We start from the raw sequence: 19,886 nt of genomic DNA, 5'->3' as shown, positions 1-19,886 counted from the left end.
TTATACGGTTATAAGTTTAAATTACAAGTATGTAATAATGTGAGTTATAACAGTCATTTTGTAGACACCTCTCTGGGGTGGTGTAAAGAAAATAGGTGATTGCAGATCATGCAATGTACTCCTTAGTGTTATGAGTAAAGAATCACTGCACACAATCTGTTTTTGGCTTTCCTTGTGCTGATCTCTGGATAATAGTCATTGCTAAATCATGAACAGAAACAGAAATTAATATATACAAAAATTCCACATTAACTCAGAATCTGTTCTGATTTTGTCAATAACATCTCTCAGCGTAACACCCAGAAAATGATCCTGCTACAGTGGAGATCTTTTCTTTCATGTCTTACATCCAGCACAAAAACCTGCAGGGAAGAAGAAGGAGGCTGAATATGGTCACAAGGTTGAAGCATAAAGAAAAACATGTGCTCATTTTCAGCTAAATCCCTGTTCAACACTTTTTTCTAGGACAGAACTCCAAGAAAGCCATAAAGGGATTTTATTAAAAATGGAGATTTTAGGAAACAACATTCTTGATCTTATGTACATTTCTAGCATCACTTCCTGTATATTTTTAAACTGAAATCCTCTTAGCATGCAAAGTAAATAGATTATGATATACTGAAGGATTAAGGATCACTGTCTGGTGTCAGATTAATCCCACATATAGACCATCACTTGTACTGACAGAAATATGGCTTCAATTCAGCAAAATAGCTCTATGGCTAGGTAACACATTTCAGCATTTTATGTAGAGCAAGTGAGAGATTTCCTTGATCTGTTGTTGCACTGCACCTATCTCAGAAATTAAATATAATCTGTATCATATGCAACACATGCTCTCCTCAAATTACTGTAAGGATGCATAGCATAACCATCCATTATATATACAGCTGTTTGTGGTGAAATGCTATAGTAAGCTGCTGTTTGTTTCACAGTTCTCACTTTATTAATATTTTCCCCATTGAATATGTAGAATTTTATGCACTTAACAGTTTTGTTCACTCAGGACATAAGCTTTTCAGTATGTTGTAATAGCATATTCATATATGCCTGGTACAAACAAACTGCTAAAATGTGTTGGATTTTTTATTACTACCAAACCCACCATCCACTTAGTATATGTTAGATTTCAGCAGCCTTTTGACTCTTGGGGGCGGGGGAAATGGCTGGGCCAATGAACAATAAATCGATACATTTTAAATAAACAGATTTTCTCAACACAGTATTTCTAAACATTTTTTTTTGTAAAAAGTTTTTTTTATTTTTAATCCATTTATTTAGCAAAAGTACCATTTCAAGACATTAACCAAAAAGCAAATTCAAGTAGATTTCAGTTTTACATAACTGACTGGTCCAAAAGTTAAAGCTTAATCTATATGTGTATATACAGTAAAGTACAATACATGTGTACATACATGATATACTGGATCAAATGGTAGGAAGGAAGAAACATCATAAAATTCTTTTTCTCTTTTAATAGTTCTGGAACAAGTATAGTAATGAAACAGGTTAAGTTGTCTTCTCTGTAGCATTTTCTGTTAATGGCTAGAAGAGCAAGATTAAAATCTGGATTCCAAAGGAATGATGTTTAAAATCCATGGCTTTTTTTAAAGGCAAAATAATGGTTATTCAACTAAGATGATATATGTAGATACGAAAATTGAGAACATTCTTAGAAAAATGCTGCTGACTGTGAAAGGCTGCTCTTTCACAGAGGTATCCTGAGTGAAGGTTTTATCTGCTAGTATCTCGGTAGAATGGTTTTCAGAGCCTTAAGTGGAAATTCAAATCTGCATCCAAGTGAAGATTGTTAAAATATATAATGCACGGAGAATTACAGAGAATTTGCTCTGAGGTTTATGGATTTGTTTAATGGAAAAAAACCCCCAATCTTTAAGCATTACCATTTGTACAGTAATACAGGTATCCATGATTATTAGATTTTGTATGTCATCGGATGTCATGATGAAAATTTCACAATAGTGCTCTTCACAAATAACTGTGGGTCAGTTTCTGCAGAGATAGGTGCCTATAAATCAATAATTCAGTGTTTTAAGCAGAACATCGCTGAAACGTTTAACTGAATTTTCTCTTGAAGGGCCTGATCCAAAGGCAACTGAAGCCAAATAAAAGACTGATGTATTTCAGTGGGAGTTGAATCAGGCCTCAAGTATTTTTTCTTTTGAAGGGGAAGTATTCATATTCTTGACTATACTAGACCAAAGTGTACCACTTTGAGAGATCCACTTCCTCCAGTGTCCTGGGGCTGGGGAACAACAACATACAATTACTCACTTTAGCGTACAGAAATTAAATGCAATGATAGATTAAAAAATGTACCTTTTTTATATTTAAGAAACTCCAAAACAAATACAAAGAAACACAAATCTATCTAAATATTGACTCCAATTAACCTCTATATGGACGATTATTTGCAAAAGCTAAACCTTATTTTGTTTATCTTTATTTAAATTGTATAACAAATGTTCTAAAATTGTATTAATGCCAGTATTACTGGAGCCAGATTTATAAAGACAGGGATGCAATTTTGTAATCTTAAAGCAAGCCTGCAAATACTTGATTTAAGTGCATATAAATTGGGGCCTCCCTAATGTATGTGCAACAAATGCATGTGCATAACTGAGACCTCGCCCGTTATTTTTGTAAGCGACATGACAATTAATGAAAACAGTATGTGCCTAGAATGCTACATGTTGTTGGCATCCTACAAAAAGTATGAAAACTTTGCTAAGGAAAGCGTTATGCTCTAGTGAATCACTGCTTCCCTTACGATTACATATGAGCAGAAACCTCTTCATGATGCAAAGAAAACTAGGTGTGGAGCTGAAATCAAAGGGAAGCGGGTGTATGTGCCCTACTGTAGTTTACAAAAAACATTAATTTGAATTGGGAAAAAAAAAGGTGGAAAACTGGCAACAAGAAAGGTATGTAAGTTAAGGCTGCTGCAGGATTATGTGTGTGCTGGCAAGTTCAGTGGGATTCATGTGACTTTCACTCTTTCATTTCAAGTGAGGGGAAAAAAAACCCTCTTTTAAGGAGCATTTACCAGAGCAGCAGCTCCATCTTATGGTATATATATTCTACCACAGAGATACGCATAACCTTCTTAAACAATGCTTCAGTGCACAGTGCATATATTACTGCTGTGAACTTAGGGTAAAAAGTATTTTGACAGCTAGAATTTTGTCTTGATGTAAATACTGCATTTTAGTTCCAACCTCTTTGGCATTTTTGCTGCTTGGTGGATGAGGAAAAAGTTGGAGAGCACGTTTGTAAGGAGGCACTTGGCCTTTACTGGATAAAGCTCCATGCACCATATAAATACCAACAGTTGTTATAGAGAAATGTAAGGTTTCAGAGTAGCAGCCGTGTTAGTCTGTATTCGCAAAAAGAAAAGGAGTACTTGTTGCACCTTAGAGACTAACAAATTTATTAGAGCATAAGAAATTTGTTAGTCTCTAAGGTGCCACAAGTACTCCTTTTCTTTTTAGAGAAATGTGTTTCCCCATTCCTCTATATATAACTAAGCACTTCTCTACCACATACGTAAGGTTACATAATGCTGAAACAAGTCATCTTTCTGCTGAACTTCATGCATAGTCTCTACCACAACTCTCAAAGACAGATCTTGCAGCAAAGTTCGCGAATGGTAAGATTCTGTCTTCTTAAGGGTTGTAAGACTCTTAGAACTTTCATTTGCTTCATTGATATTGGACATCTCAACTCTAGTTCCCATAAAAACATTTCAAACTCCTGGATAATTATTAACATCACTCTGTTTCTAGGTGCAGGAATGTAACACCTGCTCAAATCCTGGGATTTTTGTCTGTTTCAACACTAGACATTGTCTACATCTTTATGGTAACCATATTGCTTCACTCCTTTTTCACTCCTAAATCCTCCTTCTACGATTGACAGCCATCTTGTCTTCTGCTATGAGGGTAGCATGGGAATTCTCTCCTGTGGGTGTGGTGGTCATTTTGTTAATTAATCTATGATAAAATAATCAACTTTGCACACACTTGGTGCCAGGCTCTCCAAGAACTGTACAAAATATCAGTAAGCATTATCATCCCAGTTTCAGATCAAGATACTGAACCACAAAGAGGCCAAGGCCTGCATTTTCAAACGTGTGCAATTTGAGACATCTGGAGCCTGATTTTCTAGATGGAGATGATCAGCATCTCTGGAGACCTACTTGTATCAAGTTAGGCATCCAAAAATTAAGGCACCTTAAATGAGAGGAAAAAAGAAAAGGAGTACTTGTGGCACCTTAGAGACTAACAAATTTGTTAGTCTCTAAGGTGCCACAAGTACTCCTTTTCTTTTTGCGAATACAGACTAACACGGCTGCTACTCTGAAACCTGTCATTAAATGAGAGGAGACTCTGAAAATGTGGAGCTTTCTCAAGATCACCCAGGTAGAATAGAATTGGGAACAGAACTTGAATCTCATGACTTCCAGTCCCTGACTCAGCTGAACCTGAATGCCAGGTTTCTAACATCAGAGATGTTTGGATCTGACTTTCCACACTCAGCCCCATCTCTACCTCTAATCACTAGATCAGTTGGACTTACAGTGGCCAGTGATGAGAGCACAGTTAACCATTTCTTCTAGAAAATAACTAATTGTCTTCAAATAGCAAAGCCTTTCTTGGTCAAATATCTGGCTATGTGACAGTGATTTTTCTGGACCTGGCAGGTGAATGGGAACAATTTCCTGCAGTTTCAGGGAGGATTCACAGTGAGCAAAGAATACACAGGTAGTGATGTACGTGCAGGAGATTGTTTACATGATGCTGTGGATATAGTCTCAGCAATGCCCCGGGGTCTCCACTCACCTAGGGAATAGGCCACTTCTGACTCCCCGCTCTTTGGCATAGTCTGCCCTATAGGGCAAATCAAATCCTCAATGTCATGGCTACAGAGGCCTCCCTAGCAGCAGACCCAGGGCAGTTCCACTGTGCAAGAAATGGCTGGGCTCTGGGTGTGCACCCCTTTTGTGGCACAGAGCCCAGCACTGTGAGGGGCCCTTCAGAAGCAATGGACAGGAAGCAAAGCCAGGCTAGAGGAACAGCAGAGTAAAGGTGGGCATGCACTGGTGCATTGGAGGGATAATTCAGCCATTGGGCTTCACAGACACTCTGTGGCTGTAGGTGGGAGGGGTCCTCTGGTTCACCACTGGAAATATCCAGAGTACAGCCCCAACTTGGGCTGGGTGACAAGTCCCAGGTTTTAGCCCTCTGAGTCCATGCATTTTAATGATCTCTTAGTTGGAGATTCAACATCTCCCTAAAGCATAAGCCTTGTTCCCTAGAGCTTTGGAAATATTGATATTGAATTCAACAGGCTACTCTACCAGGCTTGTTCCATGATTTTTCAATAAAACAACATTCAGTCCAATTAGCTGGACAAAAGGGAAACAATTTCCTTCTCCAAGATCTTATGAGAACATCCAATATATCTGTATAGAGAAAAACCATTTAAAAAACCCCAGAATGATGGAGAAGAACACCCTCTTGATTTTGAACTTGTACAGAACATTCAGCACGCAGTGTATCATGCAAAGGATGAACCTGCATGTGATATTCTATAACAATACATTAACGGCTGTACAAGTTACCTAAGTTAGCACTAAAAATTCAGGAAATGTCCAAGTTAATGTTGCTTGTATGGTGTTGAAGTGTGGTTCCACTCTGAGAAGTGACAACGTTAAAATGGCTCCATCTTGCTTCCTTGTGTAACTAGTGTCATTGTCATAATTGCTCAATTCAGTGACAAAGATACATTGTTACTGCATTTTCCTCCTTGCAAGCGCCAACCCCGCTCTGGGAGATGAAGCAAAATTCTCTTTTCCCCTGCGTATGAAACAGAATTGTCTACCAAGTTTTATTATTTGAATGACTGTAGCAGCTGGGAGCCTTAGTCTCGGACTAGGACTCCATGGTGCTAGGTGCTGTACAAACCCAGCTTGTAGCGATCAGATAGAGCAGTGCATACTCACTGAAATCAGTGGAATTACCCTCAACAACATCTGTGCAACACGTGAACACATTATCATCTAAGGCAGAGTTTACCTTGCAAAATCTTTATTGAATGTGACTATACACAAGAAGAACAGAACTCAGCCTGACCGTCGGATCCCAGCCAGAGTTTGCAAGGGTGACAGTCGGGGGGCAAAAACAACTCCTATTTTGACTTGTAGATGGCACACATTTGATTTGGAGTCATGGAGAGACAATGGACACAAAGTCCCACTGATTTAACAGTCACTTTTCAGAGCAGAACTACACTTTATCTGCTCCCAGGTCCCTGCACATTACGATAGTCTTCACACTCAAATGAGATCATGTAATTAAAGATCAGAAAATGTTTCTCCAACCTTAGACATATGTATATCTTGTTCTCTCTCCTCCCCCCGCCCCAGGTATGGTAATTTGTCATTGGAGTCTAGCATATCTTTAATGACCCAGACTAGTTAATACAGTAACTTCCCTTATCTCTAGGGAATCTGAGTAATTTTGGAAGCACCATGTACTATGCTTGTTCTTTTCAGCCAGTGGCACATCGCTCCTTAGGTGTTCTGGGGAGAGGAAACTAGCTAACATAGCTACACATGCAGAGAACAGATTTTTGTAAGGTACATTTCAGGAAAGGAGGCTGTTAACTATGAAGAGAACTTAGCAGTAAACATAGGTACCCTATGTACGTCAGCAAATGTTCACAATTCCCCTATACTGTGCACTTCTGGCCAGCATAGAGAGGCAGGGTTGGCTTAAAAAGGCAGCTGGAGAGTCCTTCTGAGCAGGGGAAATCTCTTGGGGGGGGGGGGGGGAAGTTACCACAGTCAATTCTGTGCTATCTGGGACTGCCCCGCCCTCCCTCCCCCATCACGAAAGGGTGCACTGGAGCATGAGGGGACTGGAGAGGGTGTGGCTGGAGCATGTTGCTGTGTGCAGATCCTGTGCTGACAGAGTTGTTCCTGGAGAGGAGTTCTACTTGGCACAGGTTGTTTTTATGATGGGACAGAAGTGTATTTTCACACTGTTCTTGGTGGGGGGGGGGGGCAGATGGAGGCCAGACAGGTTTTGCTCAGTTTTTTAAAAATCACCTTTTTGTACATAGGCCAAACATTGAAAATTTCCACACCCCCCCCAAAGGTGAGTTTCAGACAGTTATAAGCAACTGTAAACGGGCTAGAATGGAAACTAGTTTGTGACCTGAATGACAGTGGTTACTGCCACGCCGCTGAACAAAAACAAGGTGAATGTATTTCTCCTCAAAGAGCCTGGACTGACAGCTCTGGAGACTGGCAAGTTCTACATATCCAGAGATCTACTACAGCACTGACAGCAGCCACAATGCAGATCACCCCACCCACATTGCATCACCCCAGGACAGAAAATACATTCTAGGAGGTGAAGGGCAATTTAAGTCTTTGTGCCTCTTTAACTCTTGGTCTCGCTGCTGAAACTGCAGGCAAGGGTGCCAATTAGTTGGAAATGTGGTGGCTGCTTCTGTGAGATGGATGTGGGCTGAGACTAATTACCCATTTCTTCACCAAATCAATATCAGACATCAACAGATTTTGATCACTGGTGATTTAGGCTGGATTCAAACAATTAAGGTCTGGCTCCATTTTACAAGCCCTCTGGATGTGGGACTTCCACTGACCGGAGTACTGCATTTGGATGAAAGATGTAGTCTATACCAAGGTGCGAAAAAGAGTAGAATGGGGGGAAAAAAAAAAGTGTTACCTGTTCTGTGTGAATGTCCCCAAAATTCCCTGAACTCGCTGGAAAACAAACAAGCAAGGTTAATATGTGGCAGTTAACTTTTCAGCCTCTTGATAGGATATAAAATAACTGTATCCTACCACATGATGGATGAATTAAAGCATTTAACATATTACATAGATGTGTATGTGTGACCCTCTCCCCCTTACTCCCCAAGCCCTGCCAAACCATAGCAAAATGCATTTTGAAGAAGACAGCGTGGCAGATCTGAGGTCAGTGACAGGTATAAGACATGCGTGACCATCTGTAAACGAGTGGGTGTAGGATATGCTAAAGGCAGTTCTGTTAGTACAACCCTTACATGTTGACCTCTTTGACAATGTGATACCTGAACATGGCAAAGGGTGAATATCTTTACTTCACCCATTTTACAAATATCCTTACGTACATCAGTACACCTGGCTTGGTGATTAGGGCCAGGCCTACACTATAAACCTACGTTGGTGTAACTACATTGCTCAGGGGTGTGAAAACCCCACACCCCTGAGTGACCCAGTTACAGCAACCTAACCCCAGGGACAGACAGTGCTATGTCAACAGGAGAAGGTCTCCCATCGCCATAGCTATGGCCATTTGTGGATGTGGATGAACTACAAAGCGCTCCTGGTGGCAAAGTAGCATCTTCGCTGAAGAGCTACAGTGATGCTGCTGCTGCATTTGAAGTGCAAACCTGCCCTAGGTAATACAGGCCCTCCTGCCATGGCTTCCCCCCATTGAAATATTCTGCCATTGTTCTTTAGTGTGTGTGTGTGTGTGTGTGTGTGTGTATTATATAGTAATATATACACAACATATATGTGTGTGTGTGTTTATTTTATATATTATTTATATGTATTTGACAAATGTTTAAAATACTTGAGAAACAAAATGACCTTATCTATTCACTCTAGAAACATCCTTGCCGAAGTCACGTTGCTTGTTGTTTTACAAACTATTCACTTCAATGGAGCTACACAGGTTTACACCTGTTGAGGATCTGGCTCTTGTATACTAAAACATAAACCAATGCTGCTAATAACAATAGTAATCCTTTGCACATACGTAGCACCTTTCATCTATGAGCAATAAATAGTTTTACAATGATGGGGAAACTGAGTCACAGAGGTTAAGTGATTTGCCTAAGATCGCAAGAGTCAGTGGTAGCTTCAGGAATAGAGCCCAAGTTCCCTGCTTCGTAGTCTGTGCTTTCACGGCCAGATCCTGCTGCCTCCTTGTTCTGCTGTCACACAGTTCAGCAGCAAGGAATTTTTAGCACTAGTTTACTTCTTCTTTCTGAACTCAAATTCTTCCTGGATATCAATTTACACTACGTACAACTTTTTCATTGTGCCTATTTGACAGTAACTTGTTAATTCTTACCTGCTGGATTCCAGGACAAGGGTTTATCCATTACAGGAGCAGCACTGTTATCCATTCCAAGTGCACTCTCCCTGTCTACGTGTCTACGTGTAGTAGAACTTTAAAAAAAAGAAAAAAAAAAAGAAAGAAAAAAGTGGTGGTGGGGCAGAGGGTCATATAATAGACAGTAAAGCCATTTTGTTTGTTTACCTCTTTAAAAGTGCATGGCAGTCTGTAATTCACTATTTTCAAACTCTAGCTCTTTTTTTTTTTAATCAGATGCTACTGTTTGTTGACTGAATTTCACTATGAAAACTCTCTTGCCTGTGCAATCGTTCTATAGCTGTGCTGTCAGTCAAAGATGTGATGTAAGGTTCTTGTCTTTCAAGCAATTAAGGGTTTTGTTAAATAGGTTGCCCCCAACAGATCTTCAGATTGTTCTAACAGACAAGAGGAATGTTCCACATTGAAATACTTCTAAGGAACAGCAGTCAGTCAGATACCAGGATGCCAAGAAAGCAGGATGTGATGTCCAGAACTCCATCATCTAATTATTCTCACACTTAAAGCCCCCAAACCAAAAAATTCTACACCACTAAGATAAGTTGTGATCTTTTACTCTGTGCTGCTCCTTCTCCTCAAAGAAAAAACCACCAGCATGATTTTGTGGCATGTATGTATAAGTTATTCATTTTGTTTTGGTAGTCTTAAGTTCTTCCTTCATCCTCCTGTTGTTCATTCATCCTCAATCTTCTGTTGTTCAACAGCATACATAGGCAATCTGCTTCCCCAAGCAGTGGAATCAGGCTGTTAGATTTTAGTAGCTACATTAACTTGTTTGGGATCAGCATGCTTAGTGGGATCTGATCCTGCAGTCCTCACACTGGCAAAACACCCAGTGAAATCCATAGGAGTTTTGCCTACAGGAAGTGAGGAGATGAATATAAAAATTGGAAAAATTCTTAAGCAGGACCAGTGGGTTTCTGTCGCTTCTTCATTCTGGTGGATTTCCCTCCAACTAGTTTCTCTTTGGATATGGTAACATCTACTCTATTGCAGTACCATTTGCAAAGGTACAATGACACCGCATGGCTTTTTTTTTTTTTTTTAAGTCTGAGTAGATAAGCAAGTGCTTTTTTAAATTTTGGATAGGAGTAAGTTGTGAGACTGAAAATGTGACTGCTTTCATGTTGCACACTAATTTATTAACAGCTACAGTGCATAATCTCATTTGGCTTTGATAATACAAATAATAGATTCGAGACATAAAAAGCCCTTTATTACTGACAACAATGTAAATAATTAAAGAGCTCAGACTTTCACTATGTCTTTGTTTTTCTACTCTCAGTACAGTGAAGGTTATGCAAGCAGCTGTGAATCCACAAAGCAACTTAAAGCAAAACTGCTCCTCATCAGCTTTCCCCAAGCCATATTAAAGCCACAATAATGCAACTGCTACATCACACTAAGCTTTATTGGCTCAGCAAAAGAAACTAAGAAACTTCATTGGAGACTAGATTAGGCTGGTTACAAAATGGAGAGATTCTTTTGCTCTCTGACCCCATTATCTTTTCCATAATATCTTGGTCAGCTTTCTTACACATAGCCATGGGTTCTGTGGAGACCTGTAAATTGCTTTTTTGGCTGCCAAATTGCAGTAAATCTTCTATTTTTATGTTTTAAAAGAGCTTAAAACTGTCCATCCTCTTTGGATGTGTCTTTAAAATCAGCCAGTACTGGGAGGATTTTATCTATCTATCTATCTCCAAAGGCTTATAAGATGTTGCTTCTACTGAGCTGCTAGTTTTATGGTCAACAAAATATGAAAATCCCAGTGGGGATAAAAGGAACTTAACCAGTTCTAATACATATAAATCTACCTAAGAGCTCAGTGCACTAGCAGTACTCAATGTACTACATTTACCTCAGTCGAAAGATACAGAAAATGGGTCTTTTGCACATATGCCACATGTTCCCTTTTCAATGCCATGTTAATATGAATTAGAAGACACTGAGATGAGTGAACAAGGTCAGTCTGGGCTCGGCCAAGTTGGATCAACATAAAGTAATTGTCAGGTTTTTCTGTCGGCAATGACAGTTTGTTTTGGCTCAGCATTCCCAAACTATACATTATAAAATGTTTGTAGGGAAGCTGTTGCCAGACACTTTGCTATTGTCCTTGTTTTGCAAACCCAGATGCTTTCCATTAATTACATGTATAACTTATATGACAAAGCCAAGTTTTTTGTTTTTTTTTTTCAAAAAAATTTCTTTAACAATCAAGCTAATTTAATCTAGAGGCACTTTGATTACAATCAAAATAACATAACGGCATAATAAGTGTATTTGCTATGCAACAAATAAATCACTAGTACTAATAGCTGATTGTATATCTTCAAAGAGCTTTGCACACATTAATTATCCACCAACATTTCTTGAAGTCAATGACTATTATTATCTCAATTTTACAGACACAAAAATTGAGTTGTCCAAGATCACATATATATTCATCCTATCCAGCATTTTTGGTGCATCAGAAACTCCCATTGACTTCAGTGGAGTTTTGAATGTCACTATAGGCCTCATTCTTTGAATAAGGCAGGATTAGAACTCAGGAGTTCCTGGTTTCCAGTCTCATGATCAATCTAGTACACAATGCTGCATCTTAAACTGAAACAGCTTAATGGGACTAAATCGGGGGGCCCAGATAATCTTAATTCAAGAATATTAAAGGCACTGGCACCTGAAATTGCAAGCCCATTAGCAAGAATTTTTAATGAATCTGTAAACTCAGGAGTAGTACCGAATGATTGGAGAATTGCTAATATAGTTCCTATTTTTAAGAAAGGAAAAAAAGTGATCCGGGTAACTACAGGCCAGTTAGTTTGACATCTGTAGTATGCAAGGTCCTGGAAAAAGTTTTGAAGGAGAAATTAGTTAAGGACATTGAAGCCAATGGTAAATGGGACAAAATACAACATGGTTTTACAAAAGGTAGATTGTGCCAAACCAACCTGATCTCCTTTTTTGAAAAAGTAACAGATTTTTTAGATAAAGGAAATGCAGTGGATCTGATTTACCTAGATTTCAGTAAGGCATTTGATACCATGCCACATGGGGAATTATTAGTTAAATTGGAGAAGATGGGGATCAATATGAACATCAAAAGGTGGATAAGGAATTGGTTAAAGGGGAGACTGCAACGGGTCCTACTGAAAGGCGAACTGTCAGGTTGGAGGGAGGTTACCAGTGGAGTTCCTCAGGGATCGGTTTTGGGACCAATCTTATTTAATCTTTTTATTACTGACCTTGGCACAAAAAGTGGGAGTGTGCTAATAAAGTTTGCAGATGATACAAAGCTGGGAGGTATTGCCAATTCAGAGAAGGATCGGGATATTATACAGGAGGATCTGGATGACCTTGTAAACTGGAGTAATAGTAATAGGATGAAATTTAATAGTGAGAAGTGTAAGGTTATGCATTTAGGGATTAATAACAAGAATTTTAGTTATAAGTTGGGGATGCATCAATTAGAAGTAATGGAAGAGGAGAAGGACCTTGGAGTATTGGTTGATCATAGGATGACTATGAGCTGCCAGTGTGATATGGCTGTGAAAAAAGCTAATGCGGTTTTGGGATGCATCAGGAGAGGCATTTCCAGTAGGGATAAGGAGGTTTTAGTACCATTATACAAGGCACTGGTGACACCTCACCTAGAATACTGTGTGCAGTTCTGGTCTCCCATGTTTAAAAAGGATGAATTCAAACTGGAGCAGGTACAGAGAAGGGCTACTAGGATGATCCGAGGAATGGAAAACTTGTCTTATGAAAGGAGACTTAAGGAGCTTGGCTTGTTTAGCCTAACTAAAAGAAGGTTGAGGGGAGATATGATTGCTCTCTATAAATATATCAGAGGGATAAATACAGGAGAGGGAGAGGAATTATTTAAGCTCAGCACCAATGTGGACACAAGAACAAATGGGTATAAACTGGCCACCAGGAAGTTTAGACTTGAAATCAGACGAAGGTTTCTAACCATGATAGGAGTGAAGATTTGGAATAGCCTTCCAAGGGAAGCAGTGGGGGCAAAAGATCGCTCTGGTTTTAAGATTCTACTCGATAAGTTTATGGAGGAGATGGTATGATGGGATAATGGGATTTTGGTAAGTAATTGATCTTTAAATATTCAGGGTAAATAGGCCTAATCCCCTGAGATGGGATATTAGATGGATGGGATCTGAGTTACCCAGGAAAGAATTTTCTGTAGTATCTGGCTGGTGAATCTTGCCCATATGCTCAGGGTTTAGCTGATCGCCATATTTGGGGTCGGGAAGGAATTTTCCTCCAGGGCAGATTGGAGAGGCCCTGGAGGTTTTTCGCCTTCCTCTGTATCATGGGGCATGGGTGACTTGAGGGAGGCTTCTCTGCTCCTTGAAGTCTTTAAACCATGATTTGAGGACTTCAATAGCTCAGATATAGGTGAAGTTTTTCGTAGGAGTGGGTGGGTGAGATTCTGTGGCCTGCGTTGTGCAGGAGGTCGGACTAGATGATCAGAATGGTCCCTTCTGACCTTAGTATCTATGAATCTTCTCAGTAGCCTTCAAAAAAGCTTGGTTTATAACAACAAACTTCAAGTATACAAATACTACAGAGTACTATGTCTGATTATTTATGAAGTTATAGTATGTTGTGTATAATGTTGTTTGGACATATATACTTATCGTATTCTTCTCACCTCTGTGATGTTATCTGGTTAAAATATGACCATATAGATCATTGTTGCAACCACTGTTATATATTTGTAACAAATCTTGTACAAAATGTGGCATGTAAGATGTCTATGAAAAGGTTATGATTTGCTGATTTAGGATTATGCTATTTGTATGCATGTATCATTTTTGTATTTGAAGTTATGAATATTGGCTCTCTACTTAGATTTCAAATGTTTGCTCCTGGGGTAACACCCACACGGTAGTTAGCCAGCACATCTTGGAGGGACTATTCTAATTGAGTGGCCCATTAAAGGACTCTTAACTCACAATGGACCATGGGAGATGCCCATCTACACTGAGTGGACTGTCCTATAAACATGCTGTCTGGAATATAGGTAATGGCTTCCTGCAATGGGGCATGAACATGTGACTTGCCCATGTGACTCCAAACACTATCTGGTCACCTGTGATTCTCCACTAGCTGTGTTGAGGGTTTTGTTTTGAAACAGTGGGCGTCCTTCCACATGGTAGAAGAGATAAAAGGCCCTGGAAACTCCTCCATTTTGCCTCTATCCTGCTTCAGCCTCTTTCTTGCCCAAGCTTCTGGACTTATACAAATGGGAGCATTTTAACCAATGGACACTGAGGTCCTTCCAATAATTTGGAAGCAACCAGAGACTTATCAAGCCAGCAGTTTATTGCATCACTGCTACAAACCTGAACCAAGAACTTTGCAATTACTGTATGTATTTGATTCCTTTAACCAATTTTAACTCTCTCTCTTTCTATGATTAAACCTTTAGATTTTAGATTCTAAAGGATTGGCATCAATGTGATTTTTGGGTAAAATCTAAGTTATATATTGACTTGGATGTGTGGCTGGTCCTTTGAGATCTGAAGAACCTTTTACTTAAGGAGACTGGTTGTAAAGAACCACTCACCTTTAAATCCAATGTTTTCGGTGGTAATACAAGGATTGGAATGCCCAGGGAAACTGCTTTTATGACTTCTTGTCAGCCAGTGTGGTGAAACAGAAGTTTACTTTTGTTGCCAGTTTGGTATATCTTATGAAAGATTAGCTACCAGTCTTGAGGGGTATCTGCCCTATTTCTCAGCAGTGAGTCCTGAGTTTGACATTCTCAGTTGTCAGAGTAGCAGCTGTGTTAGTCTGTATTCACAAAAAGAAAAGGAGTACTTGTGGCACCTTAGAGACCAACACATTTATTTGAGCATAAGCTTTCATGAGCTATAGATCACTTCATCGGATGAATTCAGTGGAAAATACAGTGGGGAGATTTATATACATAGAGAACATGAAACAATGGTGTTACCATACACACTGTAACCAGAGTGATCACTTAAGGTGAGCTATTACCAGCAGGAGAGCAGGGGGGAAAAAACCTGTTGTAGTGATAATCAAGGTGGGCCATTTCCAGCAGGTGACAAGAACGTCTGAGGAACGGGGGGTGGGGTGGGGTGGGGAATAAACATGGGGAAATAGTTTTACTTTGTGTTATGACCCATCCACTCCCAGTCTCTATTCAAGCCTAAGTTAATTGCATCCAGTTTGCAAATTAATTCCAATTCAGCAGTCTCTCCTTGAAGTCTGTTTTTTTTGTTGAAGAATTGCCACTTTTAGGTCTGTAACAGAGTGACCAAAGAGATCGAAGTGTTCTCCGACTGGTTTTTGAATGTTGTTGTTCTTGACATCTGATTTGTGTCCATTTATTCTTTTACATAGAGACTGTCCAGTTTGGCCAATGTACATTGCAGAAGGGCGTTGCTGGCAAATGATGGCATATATCACATTGGTAGATGTGCAGGTGAATGAGCCTCTGATAGTGTGGCTGATGTGATTAGGCCCTATGATGGTGTCCCCTGAAGAGATATGTGGACAGAGTTGGCAACGGGCTTGTTGCAAGGATAGGTTCCTGGGTTAGTGGTTCTGTTGTGTGGTGTGTGGTTGCTGGTGAGTATTTGCTTCAGGTTGGGGGGCTGTTTATAAACGAGGACTGGCCTGTCTCCCAAGATCTGTGAGAGTGATAGGTCGTCCTTCAGGATAGGTTGTAGATCCTTGATGCGCTGGAGAGGTTTTAGTTGGGGGCCGAAGGTGATGGCTAGTGGCGTTCTGTTATTTTCTTTGTTGGGCCTGTCCTGTAGTAGGTGACTTCTGGATACTCTTCTGGCTCTGTCAATCTGTTTCTTCACTTCAGCAGGCGGTTACTGTAGTTGTAAGAATGCTTGATAGAGATCTTGTAGGTGTTTGTCTCCGTCTAAGGGGTTGGAGCAAATGCGGTTGTATTGTAGAGCTTGGCTGTAGACAATGGATCGTGTGGTGTGGTCTGGGTGAAAGCTGGAGCATGTATGTAGGAATAGCGGTCAGTAGGTTTCCGGTATAGGGTGGTGATTATGTGACCATCGCTTATTAGCACCGTAGTGTCCAGGAAGTGGATCTCTTGTGTGGACTGGTCCAGGCTGAGGTTGATGGTGGGATGGAAATTGTTGAAATCATGGTAGAATTCCTCAAGGGCTTCTTTTCCATGGGTCCAGATGATGAAGAGGTCATCAATGTAGCGCAAGTAGAGTAGGGGCATTAGTGGATGAGAGCTGAGGAAGCGCTTTTTTAAGTCAGCCATAAAAACGTTGGCATACTGTGGGGCCATGTGGGTACCCATAGCAGTGCCGCTGATTTGAAGGTATACATTGTCCCCAAATGTGAAATAGTTATGGGTGAGGACAAAGTCACAAAGTTCAGCCACCAGGTTTGCCGTGACATTATCGGGGATACTGTTCCTGACGGCTTGTAGTCCATCTTTGTGTGGAATGTTGGTGTAGAGGGCTTCTACATCCATAGTGGCTAGGATGGTGTTTTCAGGAAGATCACCAATGGATTGTAGCTTCCTCAGGAAGTCAGTGGTGTCTCGAAGATATCTGGGAGTGCTGGTAGCGTAGGGCCTGAGGAGGGAGTCTACATAGCCAGACAATCCTGCTGTCAGGGTGCCAATGCCTGAGATGATGGGGCATCCCGGATTTCCAGATTTACGGATCTTGTGTAGCAGATAGAATACCCCAGGTCAGGGTTCTAGGGGTGTGTCTGTGCGGATTTGTTCTTGTGCTTTTTCAGGGAGTTCCTTGAGCAAATGCTGTAGTTTCTTTTGGTAACCCTCAGTGGGGTCAAAGGGTAATGGCTTGTAGAAAGTGGTGTTGGAGAGCTGCCTAGCAGCCTCTTGTTCATATTCCGACCTATTCATGATGACAACAGCACCTCCTTTGTCAGCCTTTTTGATTATGATGTCAGAGTTGTTTCTGAGGCTGTGGATGGCATTGTGTTCTGCGCAGCTGAGGTTATGGGGCAAGTGATGCTGCTTTTCCACAATTTCAGCCTGTGCACGTTGGCGGAAGCACTCTGTGTAGAAGTCTAGTCTGTTTTGACCTTCAGGAGGAGTCCACCCAGAATCCTTCTTTTTGTAGTCTTGGTAGGAAGGTCTCTGTGGGTTTGTATGTTGTTCAGAGGTGTGTTGGAAATATTCCTTGAGTCAGACGTTGAAAATAGTTATGACCCACAGAGGCATGGTTACAACTTTCTCTTAATATTTGCAAACCAGCTGCTTCCTTGTTAAACAGGCCTTTCAAAAAAGGCTATTGGCAGTGTAAGGAGAAAAAGCAGAAATGCTGCAAAAGTGATGTATTTTCATTTTGTTTCTTTAACTACACAAGACAATATTCTATTCAAGGAGTGAGGGTGGGGGGAATCATGTTTAAATAATATTGTTCCTTTGAAGGATAGCTCAGTGGTTTGAGCATTGTCCTGCTAAACCCTGGGTTGTGAGTTCAATCCTTGAAGGGGCCATTTAGTGATTGGGGGAAAAACTGAGCAGGGGGTTGAACTAGATGACCTCCTGAGGTCCCTTTCAACCCTGATATTCTATGAATGTCTCTGTGACAACAGCCAGGTGTTTCAAAGGAATCAACAAAGCTCTGACCTTCACTCACCTTACTTTATTTTAACCCCTTTCAAAACAAACCAAGAACCTAAAAACAACCCCCCTTTCCCTCTAATATTAAAGAGAACGTGATGCAGCCATATTTTAACATTTCCTGGATTTTGGGTGGGTGTTACAAACTCAAAACAATTAAACACCTATTTTCTGTACTTAATACAACATCTGATGGAATAGTAGAAATATGTACATTTTAAAGAACATAAGTAACACATGCAATTTTTGCATTATGCCTTAAATCCACTGGTATTAAAACAATCTGCAGTTTATTAGAAAACAGGAGCAGTTTGAACAATTTTTTGGTAACCAAATACACTCGGGGATGAAAAACAAAACACAGTCCACAATAATGGAGGTGGATGCAGACTTTATTCTGTGTGCAAGACCATGGAAATTGTCTCTGCAGCTCACCAGCTGATTCAGCCAGAAATAAGCTGGCTTGCAGAAGTCAATATTTTTCTTTTATATAGCGTTAAGTCATGGAGAGGATCAAATAAGTTATCCTGCTCCTACGGACAACAAGGGTTAGTGCCTTTCAGAAATGTTTTCATTATTTATATGGATCTGCAGAGTAATTCTCATCAAAAACATTTCGTGTGTGTGTGTGTGTGTAATTGTGTGCGCGCGCGCATACACACCCACACACACAGATAAAAAGAACAGTTTGGCTACAAAATATGTGACACCTAGGAAAGAATGAGTGATTGTGAAATGGTCAAAACTAAACAAAATAACTCCCGTCCCCCACCAGCAACAACAAAAAACAAAATATCAACAACCCTGATTAGAACTAGTACAATCCCCCTTCTAGCATTCACAAAATAAACTCCACATTGGCCAATGGCCTGAGTTGTCCAATTTAACTTAGGATAGGGTGAATAGGCCTGAACACAAATGCAAAAAGTGTTTGGGGCATCACCCTGGAACCTTCAATCAGATGAGGAGTGGGAGCTACTTAGTGATCTGGGGTTACTTGTGTGACTACGGGCTCTAAGATCAGCCTGGGTATTATTAGGACAATACAATCAATTTCAGTCCACTACACTGCTCTTTCTCTAACTTAGCTTTGAGTTACTAACAGGACCCATTTTTCTGGCTAGGAAGTTATTCTAGCCCACGGTGGGCTCTCTGCTTTGACTCCAAATCCAAGGAAAGAGTTCACCTTGGGTCTACAATCAGGGCCCCACCAGAAAAAGATTGAACTTAGTGGCCTATTCTACAGATGCTCACTGTTTTCTTGATCCTCTATTGTCATTCAATGGGGTTTTTGCCCTATCAGTCGAAGGGCCTAGTTTTTTGTTTAAAAAAACAAAAAAACCCCCAACAAATTGAGGGCTAATGTTCCATTTATATTCTCCCTCCTCCCCCCCGCACCCCCGTTTTACTGTTATGAACTTGCTGTGACTGAAATCCCATTAAAGTAGATGAAAGTCTTTTCACTGACTTCAATGGTTTATGGACCAGGCCCTTACATTACTCAGAGGTGGGGAGAGCTCAAGCATATACTGTACACTCTGTCAGAACAGACTTATTCATCAGCCAGCACAGTGTCCTGCATGTTAGAAAACCAGGGGGATTCCACTGCGCTTGCGCTATGATTTATGAATCCAAACAAGGCACACAGTCAAATGCTTCTACACTTTGTCTCTTTTTTCCGCCAGCCACTGTAAAGCACACAGGTCAACTTGCAGCCCTTCATGCCCGTGGTGAGCGATGCTAACAGTCTGCTTGCTTCCGGCCTTCTGATTTGGGGCACGGTTCCGGCGATCTTGACCTGCGCGATTCCATACCCGGCCTTGTTACGCATAACACCGCTGGCCACGACCCTGGACTCCATTTAAACTTGCATAATCTTATGCTTCCGAAGAATGTTAGTCCTAGGGCTATATGCAGGAGTTAAAAGTTCTTTCTGGGCAAAGACTAACGGGACTTAAAACATTTGGTCATTCTTGAGATTCAGCTAAATGGCCCTAAAAAGCAAAGGAGCAATCATAAAATTAAATCCAAGAACTAGGGAA

The 19,886-nt window shown here is 40.5% G+C and overlaps 1 protein-coding gene across 3 annotated transcripts in view; it reads right to left on the bottom strand.

Moving 5' to 3' along the window:
• Positions 1-1,160: 1,160 nt before the first annotated feature.
• Positions 1,161-19,886, bottom strand: part of LOC119853343 (WD repeat containing planar cell polarity effector) — a 256,988-nt gene continuing 238,262 nt past the window's right edge. For 2 of the 3 annotated variants that reach the window (XM_038396310.2, XM_043512043.1), the window contains 3 exons: positions 9,177-9,274; positions 7,779-7,816; positions 1,261-2,266 (listed from right to left, as the gene is read on the bottom strand). In XM_038396310.2, coding sequence (XP_038252238.1) covers positions 2,210-2,266; positions 7,779-7,816; positions 9,177-9,274 — 193 coding nt within the window. In that variant the 3' untranslated portion in view covers positions 1,261-2,209. Of the gene's footprint in view, positions 2,267-7,778; positions 7,817-9,176; positions 9,275-19,886 lie in introns of all 3 variants that reach the window. The other variant, XM_043512042.1, reaches the window with a different exon arrangement.

This window comes from Dermochelys coriacea, chromosome 3 (assembly GCF_009764565.3).
Source record: "Dermochelys coriacea isolate rDerCor1 chromosome 3, rDerCor1.pri.v4, whole genome shotgun sequence".
Lineage (NCBI taxonomy): Eukaryota > Metazoa > Chordata > Testudines > Dermochelyidae > Dermochelys > Dermochelys coriacea.
This window is presented reverse-complemented; position numbering and strand designations above follow the sequence as displayed.